General features: G+C 41.9%; 1 protein-coding gene across 1 annotated transcript; it reads right to left on the bottom strand.

Moving 5' to 3' along the window:
- Positions 1 to 12,882: 12,882 nt before the first annotated feature.
- Positions 12,883 to 22,798, bottom strand: PURB (purine rich element binding protein B). Its single transcript, XM_040259817.1, has one exon. The coding sequence runs from the start codon at positions 21,311 to 21,313 to the stop codon at positions 20,399 to 20,401; it is 915 nt and encodes a 304-aa protein (XP_040115751.1). The 5' UTR covers positions 21,314 to 22,798; the 3' UTR covers positions 12,883 to 20,398.
- Between the last annotated feature and the right edge of the window lie 1,502 nt (positions 22,799 to 24,300).

The following is a 24,300-nucleotide window of genomic DNA, read 5'->3' as shown; positions in this document are numbered from 1 at the left end:
TCTAACATTTTACTGGAACTTCTAGTAAGGGTAATTAGGTAAGAAAAAGGAATCCACTAAAAAGCTATTGAAACTAATAAATAAGTGCAGTGAGACTGCAGTATGTAAGATCAACATACAAAAATCAGTTTTATTCCATACAGTAGCAAAGAGTAAACTGAAAAGCACTTCCATTTATAACAGCATCTAACAGAATAAAGTACTTGGGAATGAATTTCACAAAAGAAACACAAGACATACTCTGAAAACTACAAAACACTGGTGAATAAAGTTAAATATCTAACCAGAGTCTCAGCATGCTTCTTTGTACACATTGATGAAACCATCCTCAAATTCATATGGGAAAATAAGTGAGCAAGAATAGCCAAAATAACCTTGAAAAAGAGTGAAGTTGGAGGACTTACCCTTCTTGATTTCAAAACCCATTTCTGCTTATTTTAATAGCAGTAGAAATAAATATTACCTTGTAATAAAAGTTGGACAAATGCTAAATCTTGGACAAATGGGACACTGTGAAAACAGACAAAAATGGGAGGGTCCAGAGCAAACACTACCTGTGGAAAAATGGAAATGGGTAGAGAAGACAGTTAGGAACAAGACTTCTCAATTTCCTTTTTATATTGTTTTGATTTTGAAATATGTAAACACTATTTATTTTAAAAGTTAGAGAAAAGCAAGAATTAAAATAATTTATAGGGACTTCCTTGGTGGTCCAGTGTTAAGACTCCACCTGCCAATGCAGATTTGATCCCTGGTCTAGGAAGGTCCCACATGTCATGGAGAACTAAACCCATGTGCCACAACTACTGAGTCTGTGCTCCACAACAAGAGAAATCACTGAAATAAGCCCATGCACGAATCGAGGAGTAGCCTCTGCTGGCCACAATTAGGAAAAGCCTGCACACAGCAACAAAGACCCAGCACAGCCAATAATAAAACAAACTGATTAATTTATAATTTAAAAATAATATATAGAATGCCATCTATTAAAAAAAACCGCCTGCCTATAATTTCTTTTTCTAAAGACTACCAGAAATTCTTTTTTAAAATTTTTATTTATTTATTTGGCTGTCCCAGGTCTTAGTTATGGCATGTGGAACCTAGTTTCCTGACCAGGAATTAAACTCAGACCCCCTGCATTGGGAGCTGAGAGTTTCAGCCACTGGACCAGCAAGTCCCTATAATTTCTTTTTAAACAATATTCTGAGGCTCCTCAAATTTGACTTGTAGTCAGTGAGAAGTCAAAAATATAAGGAAATCCTTTTGTTATTCCAAGTTAACTACCCAGCTTGCTGTAAAAGCAAAGGTTAGGATTATACTATCAGTCAGTTCATTCACCCAGTCATGTCTGTTTGACCCCATGGACTAGCACGCCAGGTTTCCCTGATCATCACCAACTCCTGGAGCTTGCTCAAACTCATATCCATTGAGTCAGTAATGCCATCCAACCATCTCATCCTCTGTCCTCCCCTTCTCCTCCTGCCCTCAATCTTTCCCAGCATCAGGGTCTTTTCCAATGAATCAGTTCTTCGAATCAGGTGGCCAAAGTATTGGAGTTTCAGCTTCAGCATCAGTCCTTCCAATGAATATTCAGGACTGATTTACTTTAAGATGGATTGTTTTGATCTCCTTGCAGTCCAAAGGACTCTCAAGAGTCTTCTCCAATACCACAGTTCAAAACCATCAATTCCTCAGCACTCAGAATTATTTATAGTCCAACTCTCACATCCATACATGACTACTGGAAAAACCATAGCTTTGATTAGATGGACCTTTGTTGGCAAAGTAATGTCTCTGCTTTTTAATATGCTGTCTAGGTTGGTCATAGCTTTCCTTCCAAGGAGCAAGTGTCTTTTAATTTTATGCTTGCAGTCACCATCTGCAGTGATTTTGGAGCCCCCCCCAAATTAAGTCTGTCACTGTTTACACTGTTTCCCCATCTATTTGCCATGAAGTTATGGAACTGGATGCCATGATCTTAGTTTTCTGAATGTTGGGTTTTAAGACAACTTTTTCACTCTCTTCTTTGATTTTCATAAAGAGGCTCTTTAGTTCTTCTTCATTTTCTGCCATAAGGGTGGTGTCATCTGTGTATCTGAGGTTATTGATATTTCTTTCTGGCAATCATGATTCCAGCTTGTGCTTCATCCAGCCAGCATTTCGCATGATACACTCTGCATACAAGTTAAGTAAGTAGGGTGACGATATACAGCCTTGAAAGCGAAAGTGAAGTCGCTCAGTCATGTCCAATTCTTTGCGGCCCCATGGACTGTAGCCCACCAGGCTCCTTCGTCCATGGGATTCTCCAGGCAAGAATACTGCAGTGGGTTGCCATTTCCTTCTCCGGGGGATCTTCTCAACCCAGGGATCGAATTGAGGTCTCCCATATTGCAGGCAGATGCTTTAACCTTTGAGCCACCAGGGAAGCCTGCCTTATTCCTTTTCCTATTTGGAACCAGTCTGTTGTTTCATGTCCAGTTCTAACTGTTGCTTCTTGACCTGCATACAGACTTCTCAGGAGGCAGGTCAGGTGGTCTGCTATTCCCATCTCTTTCAGAATTTTTCACAGTTTGTTGTGATCCACACAGTCAAAGGCTTTGGCATAGTCAATAAAGCAGAAGTAGATATCTTTCTGGAACTCTCTTGCTTTTTCGATGATCCAGTGGATGTTGGCAATTCGATCTCTGGTTCCTCTGCCTTTTCTAAATCCAGCTTGAACATCTGGAAGTTCATGGTTCACGAACAGTTGAAGCCTGGCTTGGAGAATTTTGATCATTCCTTTGCTAGTGTGTGAGATGAGTACAATTGTGCGGTAGTTTGAACATTCTTTGGCATTGCCTTTCCTTGGGATTGGAATGAAAACGGACCTTTTCCAGTCCTGTGGCCACTGCTGAGTTTTCCAAATTTGCTGGCATATTGAGTGCAGCACTTTCACAGCATCATCTTTCAGGATTTGAAATAGCTCAGCTGGAATTCCATCATCTCCACTAGCTTTGTTCATAGTGATGCTTCCTAAGGCCCAGTTGACTTCATATTCTAGGATGTCTGGCTCTAGGTGAGTAATCAAGCCATCATACTTGTCTGGGTCATGATGATCTTTTTTGTATAGTTTTTTTGTGTATTCTTGCCACTTTTTTTTTTTTTAAATATCTTCTGCTTCTGTTAAGTCCATACCATTTCTGTCCTTATTGTGGTATAAAGTGTATAACAGTTCAAAGCAGACATTTGGTCAAAAATGAATAAATATAAATTCAATTTTTTATTTATCTCTGTAAAGTCTATAGCTATATTTTGGGTAGATTCCTAGAAGTAGAATTGCTGGATCAAAGGGTAACTTCTTAGGTAATTTGGCTAGGTACTGCCAAATGTTTTCACAAGGGATTGTGTGTTTTCCACAGCAACATGAACATGCCTGTTTACCCACAGAACTGCCAATAGAGTTTGTTGTCAGACTGTTTCTCATCTGGTAGGCAAGAAATGGTATCTCAATATGGCTTAAAATTTCATTTATCTTATGAATGAGATTGCATATATAACTATGAACCATTTGTATTACTTTTTTTCTATGAATTGTCTATCAATTACTTACACACATGTGATTTGCTTTTGTTGTTGTTCAGTCGCTAAGTCATGTCTGACTCCTTGCGACCCCATGGACTGCAGCACACAAGGCTTCCCTGTCCCTCACCATTTCCCAGAGCTTGTCCAAACTCACGTCCACTGAGTCAGTGATGCCATCCAACCATCTCATCCCCTGTCACCCCCTTCTCCTCCTGCCCTCAATCTTTCCCAGCATCAGAGACTTTCCAATGAGTCACTTCTTTGCATCAGGTGACCAAAGTACTGGAGCTTCAGTACCAGTGCTTCCAATGAATATTCAGGGTTGATTTTCTTTAGGACTGACTGGCTTGATCTCCTTGCTGTCCAAGGGACTCAAAGAATCTTCTCCAGCACCACAATTCAAAAGCATCAGTTCTTTGCTGCTCAGCCTTCTTTATAGTCCAACTCTGACATCCTTACATGATTACTGGAAAAACCATAGCTTTGACCATATGGACCTTTGCTGGCAAAATGATGTCTCTGCTTTTTAATATGCTGTCTAGGTTTGTCATAGCTTTTCTTCCAAGGAGCAAGTGTCTTTTACTTTCATGGCTGCATTCACCATCTGCAGAAAATAAAATCTGCCACTACTTCCACTTTTTCCCCATCCATTTGCCGTAAAGTGATTCCCCAGGACTCAAATACAGGATCCAGAAACTTCTATAGCAGAATACCCATATTTTTTTAAACTGTTGCTGCTCTTTGGCTGTAAGTAAGTCTCTAATGCCACAAAATAGTTCTAGCAGAGGGCACTGAAACATTGCCAGTTCTGGAGAATTTAGCTCTTCTTTTGGGATCCTGGATCAGTCTGGAGAGTTGTGACTGGAACATCCCATGTGTCAGTCATCTATTAATATTTACTGAAATTTAACAATGGTAGAGTAACTTCTCCCGAGCATAGTAACTATGTGCTCCTTGTTTCAAAGTAGTACAGTGAAAACATCACAGCTCCTGGTAAAGACCAAGCTTGTGAGCTTGATGGGCACATGGAAAGGCCCCTTATTGGGCTTAGTGAATCAAAGAATGACCATTTCCTCCAGCCCTACTCTAGAACACATCCTAGCATGATGTCAGACCTGTCTTCATAGGGCAGGTGAGAACAGCTTTTAGGGAAAGTAGAAGACCTGGCCCCATCAAAGTGTGGCCTTTGAAGGCTAAATGGTATGTGCAGTATAGAAACACCACAACAAAAGCCCCCAAATCCCCCACAAGTTTGTTTCTTGTCCACAAAAGAGGAAACCTTGAGCCGACAGAGGCTGGGGAGAGTTGAGCCGTTGCATCCAAAAGAGAGCTTGCGGTCCCCACCAGGAAAGACAGGCGCCAGATGGAGAGCAGGCAGACGAAACCCCATTGCCCTGATGCGCCACTTGCAGAGTGACGTCACCAGCTGAGTTTTCACAGCAGGAAAATCAGCAGCTGCTGGACTAGAACATTCCACATTGCTGACAGCAGCCCTCCTTCCCTCAGAAGACTTTTGTACTATTCTTCCCCAGAATCTAATATGCTTTCTCTTTTTATATTATTTATACTAGCGTGGGGAATCTGACTTTCTGTTTTGAACTATGCATTATCAGTTCAGTCGCTCAGTCGTGTCCGACTCTTTTCGACCGCATGAATCGAAGCACACCAGGCCTCCCTGTCCATCACCAAATCCCGGAGTTTATTCAAACTCATGTCCATCGAGTCAGTGATGCCATCCAGCCATCTCATCCTCTGTCGTCCCCTTCTCCTCCTGCCTCCAATCCCTCCCAGCATCAGGGTCTTTTCCAATGAGTCAACTCTTCGCATTAGGAGGCCAAAGTACTAGAGTTTCAGCTTTAGCATCAATCCTTCCAGTGAACGCCCAGGACTGATCTCCTTTAGAATGGACCGGTTGGATCTCCTTGCAGTCCAAGGGACTCTCAAGAGTCTTCAACACCACAGTTCAAAAGCATCAATTCTTTGGCGCTCAGCTTTCTTCACAGTCCAACTCTCACATCCATACATGACCACTGGAAAAACCATAGCCTTGACTAGACAGACCTTTGTTGGCAAAGTAATGTCTCTGCTTTTTAATATGCTGTCTAGGTTGCTCATAACTTTCCTTCCAAGGAGTAAGCATCTTTTAATTTCATGGCTGCAATCGCCATCTGCAGTGATTTTGGAGCCCCCCAAAATAAAGTCTGATACTGCTTCCACTGTTTCCCCATCTATTTCCCATGAAGTGATGGGACCAGATGCCAAGATCTTAGTTTTCTGAATGTTGAGCTTTAAGCCAACTTTTTCACTCTCCTCTTTCACTTTCATCAAGAGGCTTTTTAGTTCCTCTTCACTTTCTGCCATAAGGGTGGTGTCATCTGCATATCTGAGGTTACTGGTATTTCTCCCGGCAATCTTGATTCCAGCTTGTGCTTCTTCCGGCCCAGCGTTTCTCATGATGTACTCTGCATAGAAGTTAAATAAGCAGGGTGACGATACACAGCCTTGACGCACTCCTTTTCCTATTTGGAACCAGTCTGTTGTTCCATGTCCAGTTCTAACTGTTGCTTCCTGACCTGCATATAGGTTTCTTATAGGAGACATTATATATTCATAAAGATGCTTTCTTAATTCTGAGCAAAATCTTCAAGATCAGAAGCAGCTAGATGTAGGTATAATTTTTTTAAATCTACAAACAGAAATACCTCACTATAGGTCATATAAGAAAACCAAGTTTTCTTATTCATAACAGTAATTTCTCAACATAAAACCTGAGGGTATGGGTACCTTTACTCAGCTGAATGGATTCTCAGCAATCACTTCATTTTTTAAAAAAAATTATTTATTGGCTGCACTGCACAGAATGTGGGATCTTAGTTCCTTGACCAGGTATCAAACCCATGCCCCCTCCTTGGAAGGCAGAGTCTTAATCAGTGGATTGCCAGGTTAATCCCCAATCACTTCATTTATTGATTTATTAATATTTATGCATGTTGTTTACCTGAAAGAAACACAAAATAGAAAAGATCTATGAAATGCAATCAGTAAATGCTCATTTTTCAGATCTCATGGAATAAAGATATTTTTCTCCAAATCTAGAGGCTGGAGAGCTTTTTGTTTTACCACCAGAGAAGATGTGTTTGCCTGTGCCTGATTGGATGGAACCTAAAATAATGAAAATTAAATTATTTTTCAATTTAATTTCTCTATGAGTTGTTGGCTTTGTAGCACAGCTTAATAATAAGGTGTGTACATTAGAAAATATCACAGGCAATAGCTATCAGTGTACCTAACATGAACTCCTTATTAAACCTATTTAGTTAATATTACATTTTTTCAATGTATATCAGTACATATGTAAATGTGATGGCCATTTAATACTGTTGAGTTTTTTTTAATTATCAAAAAATTTCAGAAGGATGTATGCTAAATTATTTAACAGTAGTTACCCTTAAAAAGTGGGTTTAGGGACTTCCCTGGCAGTCTGGTGGTTAAGGCTCTGAGTTCCCACTGCAGGGGCTACAGGGATCCCCATTTCAATCATAAGTACCAGCAGCCCACCCTCTATATGTTAAAATCATGTCCTTATCAGAATACAAACGGTTACAATGTCATGTTGCCAGAGCAGATTGGAATCAGGTATGGATCCCTGGTTGGGGAATGAAGATCCCACATGCTGTGTGGCTCAGCCAAAAAAAAAAAGTGTGTTTGAAGGAAGAGAGCACATTCATTTTTGTTTCATTACAGTGATTATCTTCTGTTCATACTTATTAAATTGACTGCATTCATTTTTATGATGAAAGTTTGGAGCTTATAACTGCCAAAAATGATGCCCACCAATTATGAGGGGTATTGAATAAACAGGCAAAGGACAAGGCAGTTTTGAGGGTTGGACATCTAGGGACAGCTTCCTGGTAGAGTCCTGAAGGTGAGAAGATGGGGACGCCCATGTAATGGTTGTGTCTTGGCCAGTCCTGTACGCATAGGCTCGAGAGCCTCACTCCATCTTCCCCAACATCTGTTCCATAAAATACGTGTGGGAATCCAGATCTAGAGTTGCATGTGGACCACTGCTCCTTCTCAGCTATTTCTTGGTTTGACACCTAAGATAGGGAAAATACAAAATGACATAGAAAAGAGGTATTTTGGATCCATATTGCTTTATGTTGCTGATTTCATAGTCAGTACCTGATTCCAATCTGCTCTGGCAACATGACATTATAACCGTTTGTATTCTGATGAGAACATGATTTTAACATATAGAGGGTGGGCTGCTGGTACTTATGATTGAAATGGGGATCCTAAGCTGTTTGCCCTGATAGAAGACTAGAATTTTATTTTTGGTCATTGATATAAATGAATCAGATTGGTATGTTTTTATCTTTTTTTTTTTTTTTTAACTAGGGGAACTATTTTAAATTTGGTTCTCAGATACCTTATTCTGAAAACATTAACATGACCCACAGTTTCTACATCTAACTGCCTTTGGGCAGAAACTTTACTCAGTTCTGCAGTTTTGTGAAATACCTGTGGATTCATCATGTGTCATCTTAGGCTCCTGGCACAGGAATGCACTCCTTTCTGTGGCTCTGTGGTGTAGCAGCTGAGAGAATCAATTTAGATGTGTGTTCTCTCTTGCCACTAATTAGTTTGTCGACACTAATTGGGTCCGCTGAGAAGTCATGGCACCCCACTCCAGTACTCTTGCCTGGGAAATCCCATGGACGGAGGAGCCTGGTGGGCTGCAGTCCATGGGGTCTCCAAGAGTTGGACATGACTGAGTGACTTCACTTTCACTTTTCACTTTCATGCATTGGAGAAGGAAATGGCAACCCATTCCAGTGTTCCTGCCTGGAGAATCCCAGGGACGGAGGAGCCTGGTGGGCTGCCGTCTATGGGGTCGCACAGAGTTGGACACGACTGAAGCGACTTAGCAGCAGCAGCAGCAGCAGCAGCAGAGGCGTCTTCCAGGGTACCACAGAAGTTGAAGAGAAGTTACCTCTTGTGTGGAGAACATTTTTATTTACAGTTTTGGTTATTTATTTATTTATTTGGCTGTGTTGGGCTCCAAAGCTCACAGGCTCAGTAGCTGTGGCACACAGGCTTAGTTGCCCTGTGGCATGTGGGATCTTCTCAGACCAGGGATTGAACCCAAATCCTCTGCATTGGGAGGTGGATTCTTAACCACTGGACCACTATGGAAGTCCCTACAGTTTCTTTTTTTTTAATTTATGCTTTTAGTTTTTGTGTTTAGTTCATTTGCATAGTTATTTTTTAATTTTTAAAAATTGGAGTATCATTGCTTTACAAAGTTGTATTTCTGCTGTACAAGTTTTTATCAGTTATATGTACATGCATATCCCCTCCCTCAAGAGCCTTCCTCCCCTCCCCCCATCCCATTCTTAGTATAGTTTCACTTGTCTCCAGTAAGGAGTAAAAGGCCTGGGGCAGGAGGCTTGCAAATCAAAATTTCTGTTGCCTGGATTGAGGGAGACTTGTTTACTCAGATCTCATTAGGAACTGATTTAGGGAAACAGAGGAAAACAATAGAATGGGAAAGACTAGAGATCTCTTCCAGAAAATTAGAGATACCAAGGGAACATTTCATGCAAAGATGGGCTCAATAAAGGACAGAAATGGTAGGGACCTAACAGAAGCAGAAGATACTAAGAAGAGGTGGCAAGAATACACAGAAGAACTATACAAAAAAGATCTTCACGACCCAGATAATCACGATGGTGTGATCACTCACCTAGAGCCAGACATACTGGAATGTGAAGTCAAGTGGGCCTTTAGAAATACTAACAAAGCTAGTGGAGATGATGGAATTCCAGTTGAGCTATTTCAAATCCTGAAAGATGATGCTGTGAAAGTGCTGCACTCAATATGCCAGCAAACTTGGAAAACCCAGTAGTGGGCACAGGACTGGAAAAGGTCAGTTTTCATTCCAATCCCAAAGAAAGGCAATGCCAAAGAATGCTAAAACTACCGCACAATTGCACTCATCTCACACACTAGTAAAGGAATGCTCAAAATTCTCCAAGCCAGGCTTCAGCAATACATGAACCGTGAACTTCCAGATGTTCAAGCTGGTTTTAGAAAAAGCAGAGGAACCAGAGATCAAACTGCCAACATCTGCTGGATCATGGAAAAAGCAAGAGAGTTCCAGAAAAACATCTACTTCTGTTTTATTGACTATGCCAAAGCCTTTGACTGTGTGGATCACCACAAATTGTGGAAAATTCTTCAAGAGATGGGAATACCAGATCACCTGACCTGCCTCTTGAGAAATCTGTAGGCAGGTCAGGAAGCAGCAGTTTAGAATTGGACATGGAACAACAGACTGGTTCCAAATTGGGAAAGGAGTACATCAAGGCTGTTTATTGTCACCCTCCTTATTTAACTTCTATGCAGAGTACATCATGAGAAATGCTGGGCTGGAAGAAGCACAAGCTGGAATCAAGATTGCCGGGAGAAATATCAATAATCTCAGATATACAGATGACACCACCCTTATGGCAAAAAGTGAAGAACTAAAGAGCCTCTTGATGAAAGTGAAAGAGGAGAGTGAAAAAGTTGGCTTAAAGCTCAACATTCTGAAAACTAAGATCATGGCATCCGGTCCTATCACTTAATGGGAAATAGATGGGGAAACAGTGGAAACAGTGGCTGACTTTATTTTTCTGGGCTCCAAGATCACTGCAGATGGTGATTACAGCCATGAAATTAAAAGATGCTTACTCCTTGGAAGGAAAGTTATGAGCAACCTAGACAGCATATTAAAAAGCAGAGACATTACTTTGCCAACAAAGGTCTGTCTAGTCAAGGCTATGTTTTTTCCAGTGGTCATGTGTGAGAGTTGGACTATAAAGAAAGCTGAGTGCTGAAGAATTGATGCTTTTGAACTGTGGTGTTGAAGACTCTTGAGAGTCCCTTGGACTGCAAGGAGATCCAACCAGTCCATCCTTAAGGAGATAAGTCCTGGGTGTTCATTGGAAGGACTGATGCTGAAGCTGAAACTCCCAATAGTTTGGCCACCTGTTGCAAAGTGCTGACTCATTGGAAAAGACCTTGATGCTGGGAAAGTTTGAGGGCAGGAGAAGGGGACAACAGCGGATGAGATGGTTGGAAGGCATCACTGACTCAATGGACATGGGTTTGGGTGGACTCCAGGAGTTGGTGATGGACTGGAGGCCTGGTGTGCTGCGGTTCATAGGGTCGCAGAGTCGGACATGACTGAGCCACTGAACTGATGGAAGGATGGGCAAGGAGGAGGACCTATGGGGCCTGGTCAAAGCCCAGTGCTGGTGCTCACTAGCTGGATAAGCTTAGGGCACACATCCCAGCAATGGGACCTCTCCCCTCCCAGGTCCTGTGTGGTGAGAATGCGGACCAGGGCTCTGAGCGAACTCTCCTACTCCTTCCTTCCTCTGTTCACCTACGCTGGGCCTGCTTCCTCCCTGGGGTCTGGGAAAGTAGCTTCTCAGGATCTGAGATTGTACAGAGGTGTTTTACTGAGGAAGGAGATCTGTCTAGTAAATTTGAGCTGCAAACCATCTGAGCCTCCTGGAGATCTAGGGTCACACAGATCAAAACATTTGATCCTAAATATATCTCAGTCCAATGTAACTTAGTTCCTCCTAGTTCTTCCTAAAAGCTTTTTTTCTCTGGAATAAACTGTTAAGTTCCATTTGGAACATGGACCATGGACCATATTTTCTACACCTAGTGTAACACCTGGCATATAGTATGCATGAGTTTACAAATGGTATGATCTCACCAAGGTTATTAAAGATTTCAGTACTGACCACTAGGTGGCTCTCATTTTCCTAAGACCTAGTGTCTTCTCTGGGGAAACGGGACACTGTTGTAGGACCTTAAGGATTTTTAAGTGTTAAAGATACTATCTCAGACTCACACTATCAGTTTATGATAGATTCCGGGACAGAACCTCACTGACAACATCCAAAATACTGAAACTATGAGGTAACAGCCCTATTCCTTGAGGCACTGGCTCCAATAAAACTGCAGACTATAAGGCTGGTTACATTTCGTCCTTAAATTCGAAGTGACTTCACATCAAGAAAAAAAATTCAGCAGGGCTATGGCAAACCGATGCATCAGGGTAAAGGCTTCCTGACCTCTTGCCACCTTAAATTGGTGGCAATAGCTAATTTTTCCTAGAACTTTTGTGATTTCTGCTGCAGAATCCCCAAAGCGTAATCCTCAAGTAGCAGCAGCAGCACCTGGGAACTTGTTAGAAATGCAGCTTCTCAGGTTACACCCAAACCTGCTCATAAACTTGAAGCAGCCAGACTGGTGGCGGTTGGGGGAAGGGTGCAGGGGGAGGTGACTGATGCACACTAAAGGGTTCTCTCTGCTAATAAAAGCCCCACGTTTCCCCAGCGAGGGGACTACCAATACAAAGCTTGATGATTCTATTTGCAAACTTTTCTTGTTTAGTTACTTGGGGGTTTAAGTGGACTTCATGCGGGTAACTTAGGCAACATATATATGTTATATAAAAGCATAATTTATATAACCAGGCTAGTTTAGTGGGTCTCAGAGTGATCCAGAAACCTCCAGCGGCCCCAAGACCTTCAGGGAGTCCAGAAGTGTAAACTACTTTCCTAATTGTTAGCTGCTTTGTTCACTTTCATTCCCACAAGTTTATACTGTTTTCCAGAAGCAAAATGATGTGATGTCACTGTTTTGAGGCAGATGGAATGTGTACTGTTGTCTTAAAATAGTTGTTTTTAATATGATAGGTATCAATTGATACAGGCCTGAAGTAGGATTGCTCCTTGAAGGTCTTTAGTGAATTTTAAGGAAGTAAAAGGCTTCCTGAGACCAAAAAGTTTGGAACCACAACCAGGATCAATACAAAATTTTTATTTTTCCTTTAGCTTGGGGTATACAACACTGGTTTAACCTACTTTCTAAGCAGTTAGTTATGATAAAGGACAAGTGAACACATGAGTTTCTTTACAGCCATTTGAAATGATAGGGCCTAAGAGCAGGTAGAATAGGAAGAAATTAGGGGAAGCAACAAGCACTTCCTCTGGAATATGAACCAAAGCATGAAACCATTTGCAACTTTGATTTACTCCAGACTGCTTACTAACTAGAAAAGGGTTATGCAAACCCAGAGGGTCTGGAACTAAATGGCTGTATTTCAGATGAAATGTGCAAACAGCTTTTAAGTTACTTCAAGTGGAAACTCACCCAATTCCAGACCCATTTATGAACCCCAGTAGATGGTGTGTGGTATTTCCCTCCCAGTCAACACGTAACTCCTTAAATGAGAGACAACCAGCACAAGACTGTCATTCACGTTTCCGCATACTTTATTTGTTACAAACATACAATTTTTTAAATATAGACTGTAAAACTCCATTTGCAAAAGTCTGTTATTGTAAGGAGTGCACACCAGCAGTAAGGATTCTTTTTTCTCTATGAGTTTTTCTGTCAGTTTTGCTAGTTAGTGGTAAATACGGGACCCGCCATTTTACAGACTGACTGAAGCTTTTGGCTGTATTCACATTGTTCTTTTGAAGCAGCCCTGCTCGTCTCAAAATTGACCGGAATCAGCTTCAACCTCCAGGCAGTGAGATCAACAGCCCGTCTAGACTACGCTTTTGAATGGTTTCCAGGAAGTATGAGTTCTGAATGGGTACTGCACTTCACGGATTTGTTTGAATTGCCCATGCAGCTGTGTTTGTTAAAGTGCATTCTTCTTTTAAAAAATAAGAGGAATAATCTTTACTCTTTAACCAAGGTACTTAAAAAAATGAACTTTTTGGTCTCTCAGCAGATATTCCCAAATTGATCCTATCACTACAAATTTTAGTGTTCTATTTACAAATATTTATAGGGTAACAGGTGGAGGGGACCTTATAAAATTAAAGGTGCAGCTTCTCTTGAAGCAGAATCAGTTCTACAAATTCACACATAGGAGTACACACTTGGTTTACAATGCACAAGCATTTGGATATTTACAGAGACTGAAGACACCCCCCAAAACCCTCTTTAAAGTAACTTCCAACCTCAACTCTAGTTGTACATCTAGATCAGGAAGCTGTCTCCTATCAAGATTTGGTTTTAATTCATTCTAATTATGTCTGTAGATTCTCTATGGGCAGGACATCAGTCCCAACTTTGGAATGAAGAATCATCTAGTCTAAGGAAACCCCTGGTAGATGTGACTGGCAGTGAAGGTTACTAAAGAAAGTGTGTTATTTGGAAATATGTCAGAAGATGGACAGACTTGTGAAACTGGACTTGGAAAAACATCTGCATAGAGGTGCAAGACAGAATAAATACTAATCAGTTTAGAACTTTAGAAAAAGAGGAGCCCAAATATATTGATAACCACAGCTATTATTCCAATTATTGATAATCAGTAGAAAAAACTCAAATTTACTTGCCTGCTACTGTAACATGCACAACTCTTAAGTATGCCCTGTACTTATTTAAAATCAGTTTCTGGATTTCTGCCCAATCTATTAGCTTCTAGGAATACAGGCAGCTTTTGAAACAGAAGTGACATGTGGGCTAGGAGAAAAGGGTTTATGCCTCATATCTGAACAGATTAAGATGCAAATCTCAAATTTCTATAATACAATCTGTTTTTCAATTTTCTTTCTCTACCTGCAGTTATATGTACTTGAAAAAGGAATTTTAAAAGGGAAGAAATCTACCACTTGCCACTCTACTTCCAAATATGTATAATAAAGACTTTCTGAGCCGGCTTGATCTTGTAATATAGGGCAAGAATGGGGATGAGAGTTTAAGAAATAAGAGATAATCTACATAAATTTTCTTGAAAGATTTACCCACTGATGTCTTTGAAGTAGGGAAGGAAAAAAAAAAAGACAAACTCATATCTTCTTCAATATGCTAGTGGACAATTAACTTGGATAGGTTTATTGCTTTCTCTCCAATACTCTGGGGCCACATTTCATCACACTAAAGGTATGATCAGCCCTCTCTTATCCATGTCAGTAGGCATTTTATATATCTAATATGGGGAAAATGAAATTTGCTCCTAGACTCAAAATCCCATGTTAATAAAGTACAGTCATACTCTTTCATCAAACCATGTTAGAATCACCTATGGAAAAAAATAACATTTCTGCATCAAATAAAGCTTTGCCCTCCTGTAAGTAGAACTCCTACTAAGCAGTTACACTACCAATACAGCATTTGCTGTTATTTTAACATGGCTTTACCTATCCCCACTGCAATGTCTAGTTCAAGAGGAATGAGTTAATTTTCAAATGAAGAGTAAAAGATTGCAAATAAAGGCGATTACATTGATGGCATATTCCCTATTTCATTAGGGAATATAAAATACATTCATAAAGGTCTTAACTTGGATCGGGGTACAGATATCAACTAGATATCAATTTCTAGATATCTAGAAATTACTAATGTCTTCATGATGCAATATTTTTCAAATTTAATTTTTCATCCTGACAATTGGACCACATTTATTAAGTCAGTCTGTTAAACCCATCAGTAATGAAACTAAGTTTTAAGACTGAGGGCTGCGAACAGCGACTTTAACTAAATAGCAGATAGACCTATCAAGAGAAGTCGTCATTCAACAGTCCGCTATCTCTTGAAGCTTCTGGGGGTTACCATTTGAAAATTAAAGACTTTGTTTTTCTAGATTAAAAACAGGGGAAATGAGGTTATAATTTCTATTTCTACCTTATGCCTGGAATTCCAAATGGGGCACTGTCATGTACTTTTGTGTCTATACATATATTTTTTAGGTAAATGTGGTTCTTTTCTTTTTCTACGATCACCACCCGCCCCCCAGCCCCATTATCCAGTTTATTCAATGGGAATAGTTAACTGTTTAGGAAGACAGCTAATCGATTTACAGTACTCTAAAACCAACCCTGAAAACTGGCAATTTCATTCATTTACTGTAACTTCAGTGCCGTATTGACAGAAAAAAAAAAGTTACCTTAAGGCTCAAGGGAAAGTAACTTATTAAATTGTGAATGCAGCATTGTTTACTCTCCCGTCCATTGGAAACTAGCAAAATGCATTCTAGATCAGTAATACAAACTTTCTAACATTAGCAAAGATTTCTACTTTTCTTATACAGAGTTAAAACAATATTCAAAAGCAAATTATCTAGGGGAGCCTGAGAAACCATGATCCACATCACACACAGATTCCATGTATTTCATGATCAAAAAGTGCTTTATCTTTGAGAAATATGTCAGGGCTAAAATGGAAATACACAAGGAAAAAAAATCACTTGACACTTTCTCAAGTGAAGTACAAAATGGAAACGGAGCAAAAAGATGGGAGGCGCTGCTCTTTGAACAGGCCTTATGCAGATGACTTTTAGGGTATACGAAATTAAAATTGTTTTAAGAGTTAACAGTGGAATTTTACACCACTATATGTATTCTAAAACCTGAGATTGGACATCAAAGCAGTCTACTTTCTTACTTATCAGAGCAATTCTGATACTTCCTAAAAATAGAAGACAACTCAATTGAATTAATAACTCCAGGGTCAAAAACATTAACTTTCCCCAATAAACAAGGAGACCGACCACATTAGATACCAAGAGTGCTACAGAATGCCTCTCGACAGAGTCATTTTTACATAAGCAAAAAGTCACTTCTCTTCTTCCCCTTCTCACAGATCAAGGCCACACTATTCTCAAATGAATATCTACTGAGAGATCAGCTGTGCATTGGACAAAGTACCATAACTGGGTTAAAAATGAAAACAAAATTTACAGTGAAGAATACCTATGTGCATGGCTTACACACTCAAGCTTCTCAAGTTCATCCACCTCAAGAGCAAGGTAGACACAAATGGATAGTTACCTTTTAATACCTTGTGGAGAGCACATTCTACCTCCTGTAAAGCCAGTCAAGGTCACATTTAACAAAGCATCCTCAGCAACTATAGTGCCTGAAGTGTGCAGCCATTTACAGACCACTCAATATGAGGGCATTATTATAACCAGCCTCTTTTGCCCACAACCCTGCATTTTCAGATAAGCCAGGATAATTGTTTTGTTTTTTGAGAAAACTGAAGCGTGAATCTCTTAAAAGACCTGCAATTTATTGCAAAGTGATAGAGAGGTAACAGGGAAGCAATAGGTTAACAGCCTGCCTGCACCAAAGCCTCAATCATTTTGCAGTAAATAATTATGGAAAGTGACTTGACAAGTAGCCATGTGTGTATCACAGCTACAGTCATTTATACCACCTACATGCCTCCCATAGTAACATAGGGTGTCTGGGTTTTTGGTTTGGTTTTCACTTTTTTTTGGTGCCATACAGATTTACACTGTGTACTGTGCAGCATATGCACTGAAAACTTCCTCTGCTGACTAGAACTGCCATTCTACTTGAATGAAAGGTAGGGACAATAGAAACCAGAAGGCAAGAGTAGTATCTCATCACAAATTTTTGATCTTTTGATTTTGTTCTTAAAATTTCTCATGTCTGCAGCAGTTTGAGAAACAGACATTCTACCAATTCTCCGAAAAAGGATTTGTTTCCCACTTCTCAGGAATATGACTGTTTTGAACACATGATTAGCTGGGATGTTTGCCAAAGTTGAAAAACAGTCCTAAATCACTGTTCATAGTAGCGGCTGAAAGACAAAACACAAAATTGCTTTCATAGTCTGTGTAATGCTATTTTCTGACTGGAATTAACAAAGATCATTTCCTTTAATAGGCAGTATTTATGAATGAGTTCTGAAAGCCAGCCTGTTAATTGTTTAACAAACCACACACCGAAAGTGTAGTCTGTGCTTTGCAGATTTCTATTGTCCCTAGTACTGAATGAGGATCAGTGAATGCTACAATTAATCCACATCCTCCTGTAATCTTCCTGCAGTGAGAAGAGAGACCATGAACCACCCCCTGCAGGAGAAACAAACCTTTGAGATTGGTTAAGACTTAAAAACCCACCACTATGACATTTACCATTTAATCTTACATAGGCAGGTCAAAATTTTAATATAAATTACTTTTTCCAACACATAGCTTATGCATTCTTTGCTCCTTTTTTTGGAGGATTCTCAAATTGATATCTAAAGATTTACATATGATATATTACTGTTATATGGTCTAATGACTAAGAAAATTTCTCTGGTAACCAAAGCTGATGCCATATATGGTAGTGTTCTTGGCATATACTCTATATGCCTCAGACCACTTCCACATTCTTTCTATTCAGCTAATTATAGCTTAGTAGCCACTGGTGAAGGATTGTGAAGACCCTGTCATTTCTACAGAGTAGAAAGGCAAGGCTAGTTACTGCAATTCAGCCAAACAAAAAGAAAAGAAAAAAGAATAAACCAACCCCTTAAAAAGGAGAGGTACTGCACCGTTGCAAAATTGAACTGGCTCACTGCAGCTGAGCAACAGAACCACCACTGAAGCAAGAAAACAAGTTGGTCTATACAGGAATTATACATGTTTTGAAAATGAAAAAGTTACAGCAATCAACTAAGAGCTGCAACTTTAATCTTCATTGCTGCCTCAGAGTTTGAAACTTATAAAGAGTTTATGCAAACCTAATAATGCTAGCTTCTTCTCAGCCCCTTTACTAAAACTATTTAGGGATTTGTTCTCCGCAGCAAAGAAATAAACACTCAAAACACATAGGTAAATACAGCAGGACATTATTGAAAACAGCTGCCTTGTAGTACAAAATACAGTACAAGTATACAGATGTCATTAAAACATCAAAAATACTATTGCTCCCATACAATTTAGGAAACATTCTTTGCAACGGAGAAAATTTTTTTTTTAAAAAAGAAAAGCTTAAAAAAAATCTGTTTAAAAAGTCTACTGTGGATGATGAGTAGAGAAATAGTCTGAAAAGGGCACCAATGTTTGTGGCTCTTCCACTTTTTAAAAACAAAAAAGTCTTAAGATCAATGATATTCTGAATCAAATCTAATTTTTTAAAAAAGCCTAATTTTATATACACAATTATTCCCTCCCTCTCAGCCACAATTCATGAAAACGACCTTTTTGTATATTACTTATTTCCCAATAAATACAAAAAGATTGTAGATTGAATAATACCAAAATAAGATAATAAAAAGGTATGCAATAAATTAAAAGGCAGCTCAAATAAAGGGCAGGCATGCAGTTAAAAAAAAAATGAAACTAAGATTGTGGAGGTGGGGTTACTTGCCTCCTTGTTGAGAAGGTGTCGCACAAAGTATACCTGAAAACTTTGGAAAGACCATTAGCTCCCATTCAATTCAAAGTTACCTAGGTCTATGACACTTCTAGGAATACCTTTTGATGGGGTGGGATTAACTTGATTAGTAAAAATCATACTGAAAATCCATTTAAAATATAGAAGAGGCGATCCTTGAAAACCCCAACTTTTATTCTTGAAAGACAGCCGGATAAACTGGCAAAAGCCAGCTTGTTGAAATTTCAAGATGGTATAAAAATGCTTCCAGGATATAGTCAGCATATTCACGTTCATTTCAGCTCCATTCAAATGGATTTCAGCTTCAAAGGGCACGCTGCTTGAATCACTCATCCATCATTTGCCAACTTTGATTGTGAGGTACTGATACAATGGACCAAGTTCTTAAAAATTTATTTTAAAAGAATAAATGATGCTGGAATTCTGGACCTGAGGATCTTTAGTATTTGAACAAATCCACAGATTAAACTGAAGGTAGATGACTTCAGTTTTGGTTACTTCCAACTTTTCTGTGTGGACTTATATTCCATTAAAGCTCAGGCTTGTAGCCACAATGTTCCTTTTGTAAAGATGTTCAAGTTTTATGGTTTAAAATCCAGCCAACCAGTGGCCGAAAACAGCCGAATTAGCCATAATTCACTGGCTCTCACGGTGGAGCCACGGGTATCTGGCTCTCATTCATATCTAAGCCATGACCTCCATATTTGGAGATCGGGGAAGAACTTTAGTGAGCAGCAACCAATCCACTCAAACAGTTTTCCTTGTGCTTTATGCCTGATTTCTTCTTGTGCCTACCTCAGCAACCCCCAATGTAAAACTGCTTTTATCTTTGAAAAAAATCTGCCGACTTCCAAAACATTATAGTAAGGGATTCTAGTTCAAGGACTGACATCTGAATCCATTTGCATCCCGGAAAATAATTCTGCAAAGACAAGACATGGGCCTTGGTCCAGGTTCTATGCAAAACCATTTAAAAATGGATCCAATTTGTTTCTGTCCCTGGTGGCTTCTTGAATTCTTATTTTGCCCTGTCTATGATTACGTAAAGTTGCATTCCTTTTCATGAAACTTGTACCCTCAGGACTGGGTAACTGCAAAGGCCTCTCTCTTCGCAAGAATTCCATGAAGATCTAGATCCAAAACGCTGATTTCAATGGAGGTGAAGGGATAGACACTGCAACAATGAGGTCTAGAAAGATCTTTAGACCAGGTTACCCAAATATAACACCAACTGAGCTGTCATCAACGGGTCTGGGTAACTCGAGGTGTTCCTTGGCCAGCGTGCAAGGATCTCTCCCATCCAGGGTTATCCTGATGGATTTAGAAACCTTAGCTGGGAAGGAAGAGAAGCTGAGACTTCTGCTCAGGTGAGGAGACGCTGTTGTCCTGTTGCTGTCAATTCCTTGGAACTTTACCGCTTTTCTCTAATTGTCCTGACTGTTCTCTTATGGTTATTTCTCTTAATTAACTATATTATTTAAAATTTTGTTTTCTCCCTCCGGGGCCTCCCTTGCTTCCCCTCCACTAGCTCACCGGGGATGAACAGGAAGGGGAGCTCTCTAGCCAAGGAGACGGTGGTGGGGTGGGGAGGCCCGTAGGGGAGGAAGCCGCGCGTTTCAATCCTCATCCACCTCCTCTCCCTCTGACTCGTCCCCGCCGCGTCGCTCATAAAGCTTATCCCTTTGCCGCTCCTGGATCTCTTTCATCTCATCCGCGTACCGGCAAAACGCGCCCCCGAACTTGCCCCAGGCCTTGAAAGGGACCGTGATGGCGTTGCGGTAGGACGGCTTCACCTCGCTCACGCGCAGGAACACTCCGTACTTGTTACAGCCCACGTCGAAGAAGAAACGCTTGGAGTCCACCGTGATGGAAGTGCCTTCCGGGAGCTCCCCGTACAGGCCGCCCCCAGGGCCTCCGGCGCCGCCGCCCGGGCCACCCGCCAGCTCTTCGTCCTCGCCGCCGTAGTCGTCGATGAGCTTGGCCAACGCGTCGCGGAACTCTATGAGGCCCTGCGCGGGTAGCGCAATGGTCTGGCCGCTCTGCAGGCCGCCGGGTCCGGGGCCACCGCCGCCGCGGTTGACCGTCTGGCGGATGCGCAGGAAGCGGCCGCGCTGGTTCTCCTTGAGGTCCAGGTAGTACTTGCGGTTCTCGCGTACCAGGAACTCGCTCTTGAGCGCGCGCCGCGGCCCACCGCCCTCCTCGGCGCCCGCCGCCGCTGCCACTTGCTCCGGACTGCTGGGGCCCAGCTGCGCGTAATGCTCGATGAAGTCGCCCAGGTAGTCACGGAACTCGGCGGCCACCGCCATGGACAGCGTGAGGCGGCTCTTGGAGCCGCCCGCGCCCACCTCGGCGATCTTGAGGAAGCGGCCTTTGGCGTTCTGCTTCACATCTAGGTAGAAGCGTTTGTTCTGGATGTCCAGCCGCTTCGAGGCCAGCTCCTGCGTCTCCTGCTCGCCGCCGCCGCGGGACGCGGGCTGGAAGCCGCCGGGCCCGCCACCGCCGCGCTCGCTGCCACTGTCGCCGTCCGCCATCTTCTCGGCCGCCGCCGCCGCCGCCGCGCCCAGGCCGCCGCCCGCCGCCCGCCGCGCTCGCGCCCCTGCCCTCCGCCCTGCGGCTCGCTCTCCCGGGCCCCCCAGCCTCGCTCGCCGGCCCGCTCACACGCTCCCGCTGTTCAGCGCCGGCAGCCGCCGCCGCCGCCCCCCCATCGCCCCCGCGCCCCGCCCCGCCACTTCCGCCGGGCCAGCTTCCGGCGCGCGCCTCCGTGACGCCGCCCCGCCCCGCCCCCACGTCCTCGCTGCCGGAAGCGCCGCGCAAGGCGGTGGCTGCGGGGCGCAGGGTAGTGACGTCACGGGTCCCCGGGGGTTTGGGGACCCTGGAGACCCGGGTGGGTAAACTGGGAAGGAACTCTAGAAACTTAGGGGCGACGGAAACAGTCTGCATCTTGTTTGTGGTGGTGGTTTTACAAGATAGCCGAAAGTGATTCAAATTACGCTTTATGTAAATGCGGTTTATTCTAGGGAGATTATACCGGAGTACAGTTATTATTTATGAAAGAGGAATTGAAGGAAGGAAGATGTTGGGGATACTCAAAACTAACCTAATAGGATTGCTGTATAAGAATCCGTGAGTGATATTTAGCATAATGACTGAGTTATAGTGAGTGCTCAATAAATACGTACTCTTAGTTCGTGGAATACCGTACATAGTGCCTGGAACATGCTTGGTAACATCATCACCGTCTCAGCGGCGTAAGATAAAATGATGGCCTGAACTAAGTAGTGGTAGTGGGGATGGAGAGTTTAGGAAGGAGTTAATTTTTATAAAACACGTATGTACAGGGACTGGTAACCATTTTACACGTTAACTTGGAAGACTACTTGTTCCATGTGTTACATTGTGTGGAGAAACAGGAATGGATTTAAAGAGTGAAAAATGGGACTTCCTGGTGGTTTGGTGGCTGAGATTCCATGCTCCCAATATAGGGGGCTAGATCCCACGTTTCAACCAAGAGTTCACTTGTAACTAAAGATCTCAATGCTGCAGCTAAGACCCGCAACAGCCAACTAAAGTGAAAATGAAAGTCGCTCAGTCGTGTCCTACTCTTTGCAACCCCACGGACTGTAGTCCATAGAATTCTCCAGGCCAGAATACTAAGAGTGGGTAGCTGTTCCCTTCTCCAGGAGATCTTCCCAACCCAGGGATTGAACCCAGGTCTCCCGCATTGAAGGCGGCTTCTTTACCAATTGACCCACCAGGGAAGCCCAGCCTAATTAATAAATATTTTAAAAAAACGAAAGTAAAATGTGTATCTTTCGATGGGAGGAGGTGTGTGCTAAGAGTCATTCTGCCTGGGTCTGAATCCCATACTAGTTGTGAGGTTTTGGGTACGTCAATTAACTTCTTAAGCCTTAGTTGCATAACTTGTTAAATAGGAATAATAGTAACTATCTTGTGGAGTTGCTATAAGAATTAAGTGAGATAATGCACATTAAGCACTTCACCTGGCACAGAGGAAGCACTCCCCAAGTTTTCCCTCTTTTTTTTTTTGGATGTATCATGAGGGATATTAGTTCTCCAGCCTGTGTCCCCTATACTGGAAGCTTTGAGACCAAACCACTGGGGAGCCCCTCCCCATCCTTCGTCCTGATTCATAAAAAAGACCCAAACAAACAAAATTAGAATAATACCTCTCAACAACACAGAAGAGTCCAGGGGAAAGCATCAAATTTGGGGTCTTGAACATTTCAGTCTTGGAGAGAATTTGGACATATGAAATCCCTGGGGAAGAAATAAGCTCCTTCTCTAATTTCTTGCTAACCAAACCACTTTCTGCATAGGGGACCCCAACACTCAGTTCATGTGAAGGACTCTCTACCCATATATTCATTCCTTATCAGTTCAGTTTTAATGTCAAATCCTGTTTAATGAGTTAGACATATTGCCTTATTTCCTTTTTTTTTGGTCTGTGCTGTGCGGGATCTTAGTTCCCCAACCAGAGATGAAACCTGTGCCCTCTGCATTGGGAATGCAGTTTTAACCACTGGACCACCTGGGAAGTTCCTGCATTGTTTCCTTTGAAATTTCATTCTTGGATTTTAAGCTTGGCATCTTCTCCCTTTTTATCTATTTGAAAATCATACGTTTCCCAGACTTTTTACAGTTCAATTTTTAATAGGTGTGATTTTATCATATGTCTTTATTTCATCTTTAACTCTAGTTTATCTTGAATACATTTTGGTGAATAGTATGAAGTGAAGAATCTAAAAAATTTCCTTCAAATGACCAATTGTCCCAGTACTATTCATTAAATAACCCTTCAAGGACAGATCTCGACAGGTGGAGATGAATGTAGGTTATTTTGGGCAGAGGGAACATGTGTTCCCAGATGGTGAAAAGTCTAGTTTGGCTGGAGCCCAAAGTCTGTGAGGAGTGGGTGGTGAACAAAAGAGTTGGAGGCAGTTAAACCTGGGCTCAGTGGGGAGGCCTTCACTTGTGGGCAGGAGAGTGGGCTTGAGTTAAGGGGGAGCCCCTGGGGCTGTGTGAACAGGAGTGTGACGGAGAGGAGGAGACCATGGCAGAGGACGCATTGGTGGGCTTGGTCAGGGGGCAGCAACCACCTGGCAGAACCAAGCCAGCAGGGACTGGGTGCAGCTGATTGACTAAGAAGGAGCCACTGGGGCTTTGAGGGCAGAAAGGACCAGATTTAAAAACTGGATGTGGGGACGGGGGAGAGGCGTGAAGGGTGGTTTTAGAGTGTGTGCTCTGAGTGACTGCTGTCGAGGCTGTTGTTCGAGATGGTAAGAGCACTGATCTAAGACTTCAGATTCTGCAAATGTTAGGTTTTCCTCCCCTATGAAATTCACAATAGACAGGACCCAACAGGAAGAGCTGCTTTGATGCATTTTTGGAATACCAAATTCTTCCCTGGGAACTTTATTACCTCTTGGTGGCCTTAAGCACTTGTTGGGACTGCCTTTTGGCAAATCCAGCATGAGTGAGTGTGAATCTTAAGTACTGG

The sequence above is a fragment of the Oryx dammah genome, unplaced genomic scaffold (genome assembly GCF_014754425.2).
Source record: "Oryx dammah isolate SB20612 unplaced genomic scaffold, SCBI_Odam_1.1 HiC_scaffold_18, whole genome shotgun sequence".
Lineage (NCBI taxonomy): Eukaryota > Metazoa > Chordata > Mammalia > Artiodactyla > Bovidae > Oryx > Oryx dammah.
The sequence above is the reverse complement of the archived record's forward strand: the minus strand, read 5'-3'. Positions and strand labels throughout refer to the sequence as shown.

Excerpts from the sequence above, each read along its gene's own strand:
- PURB (XM_040259817.1), bottom strand. The coding sequence starts at position 21,313 with ATGGCGGACGGCGACAGTGGCAGCGAGCGCGGCGGTGGCGGGCCCGGC.